This window comes from Periplaneta americana, chromosome 8 (assembly GCF_040183065.1).
Source record: "Periplaneta americana isolate PAMFEO1 chromosome 8, P.americana_PAMFEO1_priV1, whole genome shotgun sequence".
NCBI classification, from domain to species: domain Eukaryota; kingdom Metazoa; phylum Arthropoda; class Insecta; order Blattodea; family Blattidae; genus Periplaneta; species Periplaneta americana.
In genome coordinates, this window is record NC_091124.1 from 57,348,106 (window position 1) to 57,363,938 (window position 15,833).

At 35.1% G+C, this 15,833-nt stretch overlaps 1 protein-coding gene and 1 non-coding gene across 2 annotated transcripts in view; both read right to left on the reverse strand.

Annotated features, from left to right (window-relative positions):
* Positions 1 to 1,481: 1,481 nt before the first annotated feature.
* The window catches only part of LOC138704219 (synaptogenesis protein syg-2-like), a 536,676-nt gene continuing 522,324 nt past the window's right edge, over positions 1,482 to 15,833 (reverse strand). Inside the window, exon 6 of the mRNA XM_069832100.1 lies at positions 1,482 to 1,679. Coding sequence (XP_069688201.1) covers positions 1,606 to 1,679 — 74 coding nt within the window. The 3' untranslated portion in view covers positions 1,482 to 1,605. The remainder of the gene's footprint in view (positions 1,680 to 15,833) is intronic.
* On the reverse strand, positions 1,921 to 1,993 carry TRNAT-CGU (transfer RNA threonine (anticodon CGU)). The gene has a single exon. It is a non-coding gene; the product is annotated as a tRNA-Thr (tRNA).

A 15,833-nucleotide genomic window follows, 5' to 3' on the forward strand; every position in this document is an offset into this window, starting at 1 on the left:
GAGTTTTCCATCCCTTATGACAATTAAATATGTTAAAAGTTTCCTAGGAAAGAAAATTGAAACCATTAGTATGACTTGCTTGTTCAACGTATATTTCATTTTTATAAATTATTTTTATAAATTATTTTCTAAAGAAATTTCTGCTACCAGACCGGATCTGAAGGAAATGTGCACTGCCGATTTACTTATCAACGTTCGCAAGAAATCTCACGTTTATTGAACTGATACAAAACGGCCTCCCACCCATAATTTTTTTAATGGATGACAGGCGACGTAATCATTGCCGCAGAGGTGAGAGAAGTATAATTTCTATTCAACTAATGGCACGCTTGTCTTAAAGTTAGGCGGGAGTAGAAAGCTTCAGACCGCACAACTTGAATATAAGCGTGGAATGAGACTTCTGTCATTGGTTCAATAGCAATTATCCTTCTCTCTCTCTCTGACGGCAACGTTTACGTCTTCTGTCAGACATTATGAAATGAAGTGCATACCCCAGATCACACATAGATTTGCTCATTCGTGTGTTAAAATCGGTGCACTTTGAAGAGAACAACCGCCAGGATCGCCACCCGTCCGCAGTAAACAAGCACGAGATGGCAGCACAGTCGCTAATGCAATTCAAATGGGAGTTATAACGTGATTCCTTATGTACAACTAGATGGCAGCATAGTAAACCTGACAAAAGTTGTTACCGTCAAAACCTATAACGCCGATCAATCTGAGTATATATGATCTAGGTGCATACTCACTACCTTTCTGACAAATAGATCTCTCTCTCGCGTCACCATATCATCCGCATGAGATCGGATTCACGTCTGTTTAAACAGTTCTATCATAGGAAACTTTAGTACTGTACTAATTCTTCCGAAAACAAATACATCCTTACGGAGAATGTTCTATTAAGCAAATTATAAAGGGAATTACTTCACTTGTCAGAAACACCTCAATGTTCAAATATGCACCAAAGTAAGTAAGAAAATTTTCAAATATAATTCCGATATACTTCATGTTACAGAAAACTATTTCAACAAGTTCATTCAGGAAGTATACAGTTTAGTAGTATACTTGGAAAATAAAATGTTTGACTGAAAGAAAAGACCAAAAGAATAATTTTCTCACATATTTATATCGATTTTTCGACATAACCTTTTACAATTCCGTCGTGAAAGGTATCCGATGTTGAAACAAAGAAATGAAAGATTTATCCGGTAATTGGAGCTACATATCTAACCAGTTATCTGAACATTAATCATATTATTGTAAGAGAGTGTATTAAGGATATGGGAGCGAAAAAAATCAAAATTAGTTCACTGAAGAATAAATTCAGAAATGCTTTTAAATCATTGAAAGCAAGAAAACCATCACCAGTTATCAGAAAAAAGTTTACGGTGCCCATTGTTTAAGCCTTCAACCACACCTCCACGAAGTTCACCCGTCACTCAAACATAACACGAAAAGTACAGTACTTCCATTATCACTATATCTTGACGTACATGTCGACATACCCATTATATGTATGTGTATGTGTGTGTGTGGCTCTTCTGAGTGGGCTAACCTTGCACGACTTCAGCAACAGATGGGCGCAGAAGAAAACTGGAAGTCCTGCTACCTGGTGAGCAACGAAAGTAGCGCCAGGGCAGGGAGAAGCCACCACGCTCCTCGCCACCTCATTGCAGAGCCTGCAACACAGACAAATTGATCCTATAGATTCAAAATCCCCTATATTCACTTTCACAAACTGAAGTGACTGGTGACCAATAGACAGAATTTTCAACGCAACAGTAACTTTTAACAAACCTTTTGCTTCAAATTTAGTGGATTTTTGAATTCAAATTGTATAAATCATTTAAATTCATTATTAGCAAGCAATATGTTGGCGTAACTGAATTACGAGGATTAATATTTGAGGAGAAAAATTCGCTCCGGCGCCGGGGATCGAACCCGGGTGCTTGGTTCTACGTACCAAGCGCTCTGACCACTGAGCTACGCCGAATTCAATCCACAGCACTAGATAGAATTCTCCTCCTTCAATGTTTCCCTTTATGGCCTGACTCCATGTTAGGCATATATGTTGACGTATATGTCCAGTGTCAACTGCCATTATACTAGGAGCGCACTCAGCTGAGTGACTTATTTGGCCGTGATTCCGCAGTTAAGGGCACAGTAATCTGTACAGATATATGCACTGCTAGCTATGAGAATATTACAGATATATTAATTTGCAATAGAGAATAATATCTGTAATACTGACAATTAATTTTTTCTCCTCAAATATTAATTGTCAATATTACAATATTATTCTGGATGACAAATTAATACATCTATAATATGAATTACGAGGGTTTTGAATCTAGAGGATTCAAATTATTGCTATTTAAGTTCATTGTGCGTGTACAGCAGTCATGTCACTCCGTTCTATTATACAGGATGTCCCATTTATCTTGTGCACTATTATAACTTTTTTGTTTAGATAGGTATTGGAAATTTTGTTTTTGAGAGTTACGTTAGAACGAGGGGCTAACATGACTGTAGAGATTTGGTGCATGTAACTACATTATGGTACAAGATACACGTAACGTCATCAATTTCAAGCAGCACTACATAATTTAATCATGTTATATTGATTACACACATTAAGACGAGTTCAAAAATGTATCACAGTGTCACCTTCCCAATCAATAACAACAACAAAATGCAAAACGAATGCCATCAGAATGTGCCGTTTATTGTGGTGCCGCATTCATTTTGTGCATTAACTTACACAAAACGAAAGACGACTGACGTCCGTACACGTCGTGTGTTGTGTGTTTGCTGTCTTAACATGTAAACAAACCACAACAACTGCGACGCCACAATCCACGTACAGTGGCCTGCACGTTCTCCAGATCTGTCGCCACTCGTTTTCTTCCTGTGGGGAACTGTAAAGGACAGTGTGAACATTCTGACAACACCAGACGACATGCAGCAACACATTCGACAGGCTTGTTTGTCCATTCAGCCAGCAACATGCCGGGAAGTCATATGGTCTTTCGGGGAACGCCTTTGAATGTGCTTTAATGTGAATGGTCACCATTTGGAACATCTTCTGTGACTCTCAGAGCATAATATTATCACATTGGAAGTATGTTTTTGTTTCGTTTTGTTGTTCTTCATTACGAAAGTGACATTGCGATACATTTTTGAACTCGTCTCAATGTGTGTAATCAATGTAGCATGATTAAAGTATGTAGTACTATTTGAAAAATTGATGACTTCACGTTTGTCTTGTACCATAATGTAGTTACATACACCAAATTTCCACACTCATGTTAGCCCCTCGTTCTAACATACCGCTCAAAAAGAAAAATTCCAATATCTATCCAAACAAAAAGTTACAATAGGGGCACAAGATAAATGGAACATTCTGTTTACTGTATCTTGGTGTTATAGTCTCGGGGGTTTATGCGCTTTCAAATTGCAACAATAAACCTAAAAAAATAATGCGTTTCAAAACACTCAGAATATATTAATTTGTTTGCAAACACAGTGACTTTTAATTCATATTGGCACTCTATATTCCTAAACAAGTATTTCTCAACAGAAATAGAAACTTCTACCATAAAACAGAAATGAATAATGTTCGTCATTTAAACAAAATCTTTACAAAGCACTAAAAAAGCTGGAAACTAGACTTCTTATAAATCACGTGTGTATATCTGTAATATATCACACATTCCTTTTTACACTATCTCCAGTTAGAAAAAATTGGTCGGATGCCAACAAAATTATGTAAGCATGACGAAAATTGCAACCACTTAGATAATCTTCTGCCTTACAGTGGCATCGTCATCTTCGTAGAGCCCGTTGGCTCCTACGTGACCTGCATGCAATTGTGAAACAATATACCAAAATAGATACGAGAAAGAAATTTCAGAATGACTTCAAGTTACTGCTCCAAAGAAACTCTTCAAATTCTGTACAATCAATAATTTTGTCAAATTAATAATCACAAGAAGACAAAAAAATAAGCAATGAAACTAACTTCACTTAAAATATTAAGACAATAATGTGGGAGATTTAAAAGAAATTTAATTCCAAATAAGAAAGATGATTTAATCTTTTTTATCCAAATCAAAGAAGCATTCAGAAAGGTACATTCAGCCACAAGTGTTTCGTTTATGCTAGCTTCCTTCATCAAAATATACAACTATTTTGTAATGCTCGATCACTGTACCTATTTTCTTATTCTACTGCTGTGAAATCTAGAACTCCAAATTAAATAAATATAGTATATGTATAATAGGCTAACACAAAAATGTCACATGTTTTCTCGTATAAGTACCTTCATCATGTCTACGACATTACATTCACAGTTTACTTTCTTGAAATATTTAGTTTCTTTAAATGAAAGTCGGCCGAGGTTTCCCTTTCAACAGAAGTATCGGCCGAATTTCACTTAGAAGCAAACGTTCTGATGGAGGCAGATAAAAAAGTTAATTTTTTTCCTTCCACCATTTTAATAATGTCAAAAGAAGTACTTATACAAATTTTGGCCAATCGACCGCAATTACGAGGCCGTCCAGAAAGTGATTTTCTCTGGGGCCGTTTATAGAAAAAAACACAATTGCATAGAAATATTTATTGAAACAGATACAGAAATTGTTGCGCTATTTGTCAACATAGCTCCCACTGGAATTGAGACATTTGTCATACCATAGGATCAATTTTTGTGTCGTAGAAGTCAGCCGCCTCAGATCGGAACCAGCGTTTGACTGCGTCTGCACCTCTCTCTGTTGATCCCATGATATGAGAAATGTCTCAATTCCGATGGAAAATATGTTGAAAAATAGCTCAACAATTGCTGTGTCTGTTCCAATAACTTTGTCCAATGAAATTGTGTTTTTTTTTCTGTTAGCGGCCCCTGGAGAACTTATTTTTTTTACAGTCCTCGTAGTTGCGGTCGAGTGGCCAAAATTTGTATAAGCTCCTCTTTTGACATTATTAACATGGTGAGAGAAAAAAATAACTTTTTTTTATCTGCCCCCATCAGAACGTTTGCTTGTTGGTAGTACAGTGGACTCTCCTAAGTTCGACTCAACACAATTCAAAGTTCTGTCCAATAAGGGTAGTGGGTGTGGCACATGAAACGAATAAAAATTCTTATTGGTTATCCATCAACAAATACAGTACTGTACTTGCATTTCCTGCCCGCCCCGAGACTTCTGTATGCGCTTCTACTGTAGTACCACAGTGGGTTTCGACAGTTCCGTCTCAGAAATGGCACAATTTTCAAACAGAAAAATAAGAGTTTAGTAATTTAAAATCAGTGATTAAATATGGATGTCCTAATCAATAAAATATTTTGTTTTCCTTTAACAAAAGTATCACTACAAGACACAGAACCAATTCCCATTGAAATGGCAAAAACATTTCTTAGTGCCCGTATAGGGGCGTGTCTAATTCTCCTATGTAAGCAGTCGAACTATAGGATGTCGAACTTGTTTTCTGTCGAACTTAAGAGCTTCCACTGTATTGCTAACATTGATTACACCAGTCAGCATGGGCTTTGCTGACTACAAACTAAATAGTGCATCTTGCCAAGTTTTCCGCGCTGATTACGAATGTTAAATTATTTTTTGCCTCTAACGTAAGAATCTTCTACAAATCTTATATTTTCATTTTATGTATAAAATATAATTAATTTGTAAGTGTTTTTAAATTTTGGAACATTGTATAACTTTTACTTACACAAAATATTTTCCTCTGGTTCAGTGGTGGGCAAAATGAATGGAACCCACAAGACAGCATTTAAATGGCAACTACATACTGTGGGAGGGGTTGCACTTTACAGTGCAGTGACGGATTTACAGACAGTTGCGCCACTACACTCCTACCTACCATATGTACATAATTAGAATAGTCCATTCATGTGATATTTAATTAATCATTTTTCAAAGCAATTTCTTCGAAATTGGGATTTATATCTGTGCATGCTATTTTCAGTTGCGCAAGGAGATGAGCATCGCTTAAGCGGGATCTGTGGCTGGACTTCATAAATTTCATTTTAGAAAACAGCTGTTCGCATTGGTAGGTTGATGAATACATACCGTCATTTCCCATAACTATGGTCCTGGAACACAACTATGGTCCACGATACAACCATTCAAAGATCATTGTAGAAGTAACATAGACCGTTCGTAGATAGCTGCAGTGACTTTACTTCAAACTACAGTACAGCAAGAATAGAGATAAACGAGGTACTACGTTATTGAGTACAAAATTTGAATAGTTCTATCGTGGACAATAGTTATGTTCCAGGACCATATTTATGGGAAATGACGGTACTCATTATTTTTGAAGCAAACTGTCTAAGCAGTGGATATGTAGTACTGGACATCTTTTAACAAATTTTAGCCCCCAGTAGATCTTCACATTCTGCTTTCAAGAAGCCATCATTCTGCAAATCCAGTATCTCTAACTGCAATTCTGGGATAACATTTTCAATTTAAACATGAAAAGGAGTGGCAAAATATTGAAATCTTTCTCCATTCTCTGAAAATCACTGAATCTGTGTTCTTTAAACTCGTATAACAGGTGATCTATTTTAAGAATGTACATATTTAAGTTCGCGTCCCGAATATTTGTAACTAATCCTAAACATGAGAAATGAAAGAACCGCCTTTCTTGTACGTGTGATATCCTCTCGATTCATATGATTCTGCGAAAGACATTGTATCACTAATGAAGTTCCGAAGTACAGCAGTTCAGTATAATCCGCCACGTACACGCGCAGTATTTTCATGGCGTGGGGGAAGGGGAAGGTAGGGGGTAAGTTTGATACTTCGCTGAGGTCTGACGTCACTGCGGCAATGCCGCAGGAATGCCCACCATTGCTTTAGTCTTTTAAACTCATCAGTCATCAAAGGAAGAATAACACCCTGAAAAGTTTCAATGTCCCTCACCTGTAGGCCTATACCTGAGCTGCGATTTATTTTCTTGCATTTTCCCTTAATTTAATCTCATTGAAAACACTCGGAGACGGAATGTCTGAGCCTTTATTCTCCTTAAATATCACGTGTAGATATCATACAACGTGCTAAATTACTGTTTGAGCCGGATTATATCGGCTATGCTTATGCATTAATGAATAAGATCCAAAATATTTTGCTAGAAAATAATTTTTTTGCGAGAAATTGTGGGAATGATATGACCCCGCCATAAAAATAAATTTGGAGAATAGAATTCCAGTTTTTAGACAAGATTATTGTGTGACCTGTTTTAGCCATCCAGTCATAAGTAGTATGCTACATATTTATTTCATTCACATCCTAAGCCCCTGCAACCTACTCTCTTTCAGTTGTGTTGTGAGTGACAGCGAGTTTAGTGTAAATGTGAACATGTTGAGTTCTTGTAACCTGCATTCACATCCTCATGATCCCTTAATTATTCTAAATTAATTAATAATTACATCTATCATAAATCAATAAATCAATCGACCTATTACTTAAAAGCCAAATTGGCTAGTCTCTTATATTGAGACAACTCATCCTGCCTAAGGTATTTCCGTGGTTTTCCTAAGGCGTTAAGACAAATGTCGGGATGAGCCCTAAAGAAATGGGCCACGGACCTATATGCCCTTCCCCATAAAATCCCCCTTTTTCTTTTAACAAACGACTTAATGTCCTAGTTCAGAGTTTATAAAATTACTAAATAAATGTGCAAGGTCACTCATGTAGTCGCAATGCGAAAGGACAGGGAACCATCCACATTGCAAATTCAGAATTCACGGCGTCTCTCCTGGCGGTCTTCACTTGCCTTGTCATCGAACAACGGACGACAGAGTCCTCTCGACTCCTCCTGCACTGCGAAATGACACAGTTCATTTCAATGTGCAGATTTACACAACCATCTCCTCCTCGTCCCGTCCCGTGATCACTTGATAACAATTCCGTCCCTCTCGCGTATGTGGCACCTAAGAGGTTAAGTCCATTTTCGGTTTTCCCCTTCAAAATTTTCTAGAGCTCCTTCAGTGGAGCAGCGTAACCCGGAGTGAGACTAGTGGCCAACAGGCTTGGAGCTCACAAATTTAGTTTCGTACAGCCCCCAACCCCTTGCGAGGACGCGTTTGCGTACCTTTTTAATTTGTCCTCCCAATTCTCCTCTTTCGATTTTTTTTTTCTTGTAAAGGTCGTGTATTGTACAACGTTTTTTGGTATTTTGAATCGTATATCTTAAGAGAAAATAAATTAATAGTTGTATTTTGCATGTTGTTGGAATAGAAATTATTGAGTTTTGTAGATAAAATAACAATTCGGAAACGTCTTAATCAGTTACTATAAGAAAAACGTCATAATGGGTTACTATGGTAGCAAAATAAAACAAAAATATTTATTATAAATGGTTTTATCTTAGATTAATTTGTAGAAATGGATTGCAATCAAACTCCTAACGAAATATTGGTAGAAGCGGAACAAGCAAGCCAAAGAGTTATATCAGGAAAATCGCGAGATTGATATTATAAGAAATTGTCACCATTTAAAGAATGGCGTAAAAAAAGGCCGTGAGTGAGATGTTAAATGAAACGGTTGTGTAGCCCTTTAAGTGTAAAATAAAAGGTGCTAGCCGTTACGTCGTACTTTACTTACATAGATGCATATCTGTTAAAAAATCTTTACGATTCAAAATACCATAAAATTATTTTTAAGTAGAAAAGTTATAGTGTTTTTCATCTGCAAACTATAATTTTTCTAACCATTACAGTAAGAGAGAAATATTTAATATTTCCACAATTTTATTGCTGTCAGTTTCTTGCGGAAAAAAATTCGTTTAATTGCGCAAGAAACTCGTTCAAATTAACCATTTTTACTAAGCATACCAATAACTTTGTGGATAAAATCAATACATTCAATAACTTTATCATAGTTGAAACGTTACCAAATTAAAGAAGAAATAATAAAGAAATTCTCTTAACAGTGGGCGAATAAAAATTTATGAAACATCTTTCTCGATGACATGACCAAATGTCAACCATGATTGATATAATTTAACTTCTTCCCATAGTCAAACTCATTAACACGATTTCCTTTGAAAGGGAAATAAATTATATTTTCGTTTATTCAAGGCACGTTAATGAATCCTATTGAATTACATAAGCAATAAAGGAGATACGATTTTTAACTATATACTACAGTATTACTACGTGGTGTTCCGCTCCTGTCAGAACATATCCGGCCGGAAACAATGCGTCACTGTTGAACAGAAGATTCAATGAACGCATGGTCTATTTAATTTGTGCTCCATTACGAGTTTGCGTTATGTGGCTATAAAACTAAATTTTTATAATTTTATTTTAGTAAGTTACTTAATGACGCTATGTCAACTACTAGGTTATTAAATTACCGTCAATTGAATTGGTGATATTAGTGATGTGGTATTCGGTGAGATGACACTAGGGATTGGCCAAAGGATTACCTACTATTCGGCTCATAGTTGGCCTTCGAATCAGAGGTAAACGCGCCTGTTGCTTACAGCTAAGTATCTATCAAAATAAACAGAATCATAAAAAATAACATTCAACCTGGGAAATGCACACATAAGAAATAACAAAATATACTGTGTGAGTAAATTATACAGAAACCGCAACGCGGTAACACAGGCCTCAGTCGAACTGTTCGCAGACACCGGTTACGTAGACATCTATCTATGAGATTGAGGGCATGGAAGGAAAATAAAATTGCCAACGGAGAAGGAGAGCGCCTTTGTCCGCTTTGCATAGAAAAGGACTCCTATAAACTTATTTTATTAAGTGAATCGAATTGGAACATGTACGGAGAAAATATCAACCACCCTCGATGCTAAGTTAGAATAGGAGTTCGCTTGCATGTCTTGACCTCATGGGGAATAGAGAGTACGAACAAAAGATTGGCTTGTTCCTCTTGAAGGCGAGAAAGATTAGAACTTCAGCTGTTGAAGTGTGTGACACGAACTGAGGAAGGGATAATAGTATCTACCCAACTATACATTTTTATAACTGTTTTAAGTTAGGATATATTATATAATGTGTTTTGTTGTGCCATTTTCATTTTAATATTTGTGTTTAGAGAGTAGTTGGATATAATCATAGATGAGGGGGGGGGGTGAATCCTACAAAGTAGGGCTTGTTTTAGGTACAAAGCACGTACGGTCAGAAGACCCGTGCATTGGATTTCAGAGAAAATTATGATAATATAAAATCTGTATGTATAATATTACTCACATCTGTCTGTCTGTCTGTCTGTCTGTCTGTCTGTCTGTCTGTCTATCTATCTATCTATCTATCTATCTATCTATCTATCTATCTATCTATCTATCTATCTATCTATCTATCTATCTATCTATCTATCTATCTATCTATCTATCTATCTATCTATCTATCTATCTATCTATCTATCTATCTATCTATCTATCTATCTATCTATCTATCTATCTATCTATCTATCTATCTATCTATCTATCTATCTATCTATCTATCTATCTATCTATCTATCTATCTATCTATCTATCTATCTATCTATCTATCTATCTATCTATCTATCTATCTATCTATCTATCTATCTATCTATCTATCTATCTATCTATCTATCTATCTATCTATCTATCTATCTATCTATCTATCTATCTATCTATCTATCTATCTATCTATCTATCTATCTATCTATCTATCTATCTATCTATCTATCTATCTATCTATCTATCTATCTATCTATCTATCTATCTATCTATCTATCTATCTATCTATCTATCTATCTATCTATCTATCTATCTATCTATCTATCTATCTATCTATCTATCTATCTATCTATCTATCTATCTATCTATCTATCTATCTATCTATCTATCTATCTATCTATCTATCTATCTATCTATCTATCTATCTATCTATCTATCTATCTATCTATCTATCTATCTATCTATCTATCTATCTATCTATCTATCTATCTATCTATCTATCTATCTATCTATCTATCTATCTATCTATCTATCTATCTATCTATCTATCTATCTATCTATCTATCTATCTATCTATCTATCTATCTATCTATCTATCTATCTATCTATCTATCTATCTATCTATCTATCTATCTATCTATCTATCTATCTATCTATCTATCTATCTATCTATCTATCTATCTATCTATCTATCTATCTATCTATCTATCTATCTATCTATCTATCTATCTATCTATCTATCTATCTATCTATCTATCTATCTATCTATCTATCCATCCATCCACCTATCTACCTACGTATCTACCTACCACCTATCTGTGATATACAGTGCAATATCGCCAATTAGACATCAGACCGAGGGATCAAGGGAGCTATACATTCCTACTGATAACAGTTATATCCTCCAATATCCTACAAAGTTCTTTCATGAAATAGTGAGCTATATTTGGTGTCGCGAAATCCTGTTGAAGATAAAACATGCTTCTGCCTTTTTCCAACATGATTCTGCTGAACTCTTTGAGCCTTTTGTTTCTAGGCGATCTAAATTACAAAGAAGATTGAAAAATCGCGTTTGAAAAATCATAGCATTCATTACTCAATTAAAATAGCACGAGTGATGTGTCTCTTCTTAAACAGATCTACAAAGTTTTGGTACAAAACTGCACATATGTTAAGCAAAAATACTGGTTTAATTCCAGTGGAAAAAAAAATGTTTTATCTGCTTATATTTAGTAACACTTTTATTAAAGTTTTGTCGTGTGTCGAACTACCGTACTGTTTTCTGGAGTCTATAAGCGACACGGCCAAGAGCTGCGTTAAGATTGCTGTATATAATCTATTCCCTACATATTTTTCCTCAAATGGTATTGCCCATAAACAAAATGTACTGTGAGAAGAAATAGATCATAGCACCGGGTCATCTTTTTGTTTTTACTAACATTTCTAATATTAACCTGGCTATACCTTTGGATTAACGGTTGAGAACAACTCAACACGCGAGGTAGATGATAGGTCTCTGCATTCAATTTTCATAATTTCATTTCCTCATTCACGTGATATTTTTCAGGAAAAATTTAGAAACACTCTGTAGAAACTGAATAGATTGGGTTATAGAGTGCAAGCTTGCTTTACACTAATACAGTGTTGTTTCAATATACAGTGTATATGTATATATATATATATATATATATATATATTATATGCCAATGCATACTTTAGTATTTTCGTACAGACTTTTTATCACTTTTATTATGTGCTTTGGAGAAATTTGTTCTTTTAGAACCCTCAACGTGAGCAAAGATCACTGGTGAAATTTAATGTCCATTTATCTATCACGTCATATTCGAATTTACATTTAATTTAATTTCTAAAAGCCTCTAGGAGCAGAAACAGAAACATTCTTACAGCCAAATTACTTTAGTGCAAAAAGTTTTCATTAACCATATCTGGAACTCTTACCGGTGGCAACTTACCACTAAACTTTATGTGAGAAGAAATAACTGATAGTCTAATCACAGTGAAGGACAATAATATGCATACTAAAGCTATATATATATATATATATATATATATATATATATATATATATATATATATATATATATCAATACAGGGTGATTCACGAGGATTTACCGTCCTTTGCGGAGCTTATTTCCGAAGACATTCTAAGCAAAAAATGTCATATAAACATGGGTCTTATTCTCAATATTTACAGAGTTACGTTTAATTATTGGAACGCATTGCTGTGAACGCGTGATCTTGGTCAGCGTGCAGTCAGCAGCCAGCGCGAGCGCTACGGAAATCAAAGATAGCCGTATGCAGTTACGTAGAGCGACGAGTGTCGTTCACAAGCGTGCGGCCAAGTGTACTCAAGCGGACGGCGACATTTTTTTTTTTTTTTATGTGTTGTAAACTCTCCAAGACTGTAAATTAGGATGCTAAATTGAACTGCAAATAATTAAGCCGGTGGAAGTGGTGTGATTTGTAATAATTGTTGTGATAAGTGGGTAAGAATAACAAAATTTTCTAGTTGAAAATAGAAAAAGATGTCTGTACGAAGCAACTAAGGAGTTCACAGCACACTTTTAGCTTCACAATACTTGCCAATTAAAGAAACGATACTTCTGATTGGTTCATTCTCTATTTGTATTATTCTTTTACCTTCAAACTAAAAAAAAAAAACCCGTATTTTACAAACAACTTTAAATTAGTGTAACTCTGTAAATATTGAGAATAGGAACTATGTTTAAATGACATTTTTTGCTCAAAATGTCTTCAGAAACAAGCTCCGTAAAGGAGAGTAAATACTCGTGAATCAACCTGTATGTAGCCTATATATGTATGTATGTATGAAGGACAGTAAATTCTCGTGAATTAACCTGTATATATATGTATGTATGTGTGTATGTAATGTATGTATGTATGTATGTATGTATGTATGTATGTATGTAAGTAATGTATGTATGTGTGTATGTATGTATGTATGTATGTATGTATGTATGTATGAGAGGTTTTACGAGACAAAAAAAATCTGGTGGAAAATATATTGTCGAAAAAAAAAAAATAGTCATGTAGATCACACTGAAGTATTATAAAGTTTACTGTGCAGAAAAAGTGTGTGAACACAAAGAGCATATAGGCCTATATTTCATATTGGTACTTGATTACTCAAGTGTATTCTGGAATAAAAAGAAACAAATATCTTTGCGCCAATGAAACATCAGATTCTAATTTATATCCAATCTCCAGGAACAGGAAATGTTCACGTAGGTACATGATGGACTGCAACACCGGATGGGAAAAGCAAAACTAGAACAACAAAGAACTTCTCAACTAATCCGCAATAGCTCGGCATGCACATACATTCTACATCAAACCTTTGTGCGTTGTTAAATCCTCTCTGAATATGGCACGTTTCTGTTTTACTTTAATCGTTTTAATACCAGTATAAATGATGATCGGCGACACTCACTAGCTTGCATATCTCGCTACACCAAACACGCCATCATTTCCTGTTCAACTTTCCAATACATCGATAAAATTAACTTGAATTTTATGTGCTATATAATCTATCAGTTATTCATAGATTTTAAAAAGGCGTATGACTCGGTTAAGAGAGAAGTTTTATATAATATTCTTATTGAATTTGGTATTCCCAAGAAACTAGTTCGATTAATTAAAATGTGTCTGAGTGAAACTTACAGCAGAGACCGTATATGCCAGATTATATCTAATGCTTTTCCAATTCACTGCGGGCTAAAGCAGGGAGATGCACTATCACCTTTACTTTTTAACTTCGCTCTAGAATATGCCATTAGGAAAGTTCAGGATAACAGAGAGGGTTTGGAATTGAACGGATTACATCAGCTTCTTATCTAGGCGGATGACGTGAATATGTTAGGAGAAAATCCACAAATGATTAGGGAAAACGCGGAAATTCTACTTGAAGCAAGTAAAGAGATAGGGTTGGAAGTAAATCCCGAAAAGACTAAGTATATGATTATGTCTCGTGATCAGAATACTGTACGAAATGCAATTATAAAAGTTGGAGATTTATCCTTCGAAGAGGTGGAAAAATTCAAATATCTTGGAGCAACAGTAACAAATATAAATGATACTCGGGAGGAAATTAAACGCAGAATAAATATGAGAAATGCCTGTTATTATTCGGTTGAGAAGCTTTTGTCACCTAGTCTGTTGTCAAAAAATTTGAAAGTTAGAATTTATAAAACACTTATATTACCGGTTGTTCTGTATGGCTGTGATACTTGGACTCTCACTTTGAGAGAGGAACAGAGATTGAGGGTTTTTGAGAATAAGGTTCTTAGGAAAATATTTGGGGCTAAAAGGGATGAAGTTACAGGTGAATGGAGAAAGTTACACAACGCAGAGCTGCACGCATTGTATCCTTCACCTGACATAATTAGGAACATTAAATCTAGACGTTTGATTTGGGCAGGACATGTAGCACGTATGGGCGAATCCAGAAATGCATATAGAGTGTTAGTTGGGAGGCCAGAGAGGAAAAGACCTATGGGGAGGCCGAGACGTAGATGGGAAGATAATATTAAAATGGATTTGAGGGAGGTGGGATATGATGATAGACACTGGATTAATCTTGCTCAGGATAGGGACCAATGGCGGGCTTATGTGAGGGCGGCAATGAACCTCCGGGTTCCTTAAAAGCCAGTAAGTAAGTAAGTAAGTAAGTAAGTAAGTAAGTAAGTATATAATCTTGCCCAGGATAGGGAACTATGGCGAGCTTATGTCAGGGTTCCTTAAAAGCCAGAAGTACAAAATTCAGAAATTATTTTCGAAAATAATGAAGACAATTTTAACTCCACGTCTTTGTCATGGGATGTTTTACTTTTGTAAGCGATTTATAAGACATCCTATAACAATAAAGTACAGTATATAAATTTAGGGTACAACAAATTATTTATGAAATTGTAAAATACAGCCATGGGCAATACAATGAATTCAAGGTAATACAAACTCATGAAGACACAAGAGAAGAAGGTACCTAATAATATAACAATAAATATATAACTTGTAATTAAATAGTTACGAAGAGAAGAAGGTGATGAAAGAAGAATAAATTGACGAATAGAAGTAGGTGATTAAATGGTAGTGAAAACTGGCAGAAAGTAAAGTGAATATATAAGAATGAAACACGAAAAGAATGTGATTAAATAAAAATTAAGACACGAAGAGAAGATTGTTATTAAATAACAATGAAGACAAAAAGAGAAGGTGATTAAATAATAAATACACTAAATGAAATGTGAATAACAATGAAGACGCGAAAGTAAGTGATTCAGTAGCTATAAAGACAAGATGTGAATGCGATTAAATCACAATAAATA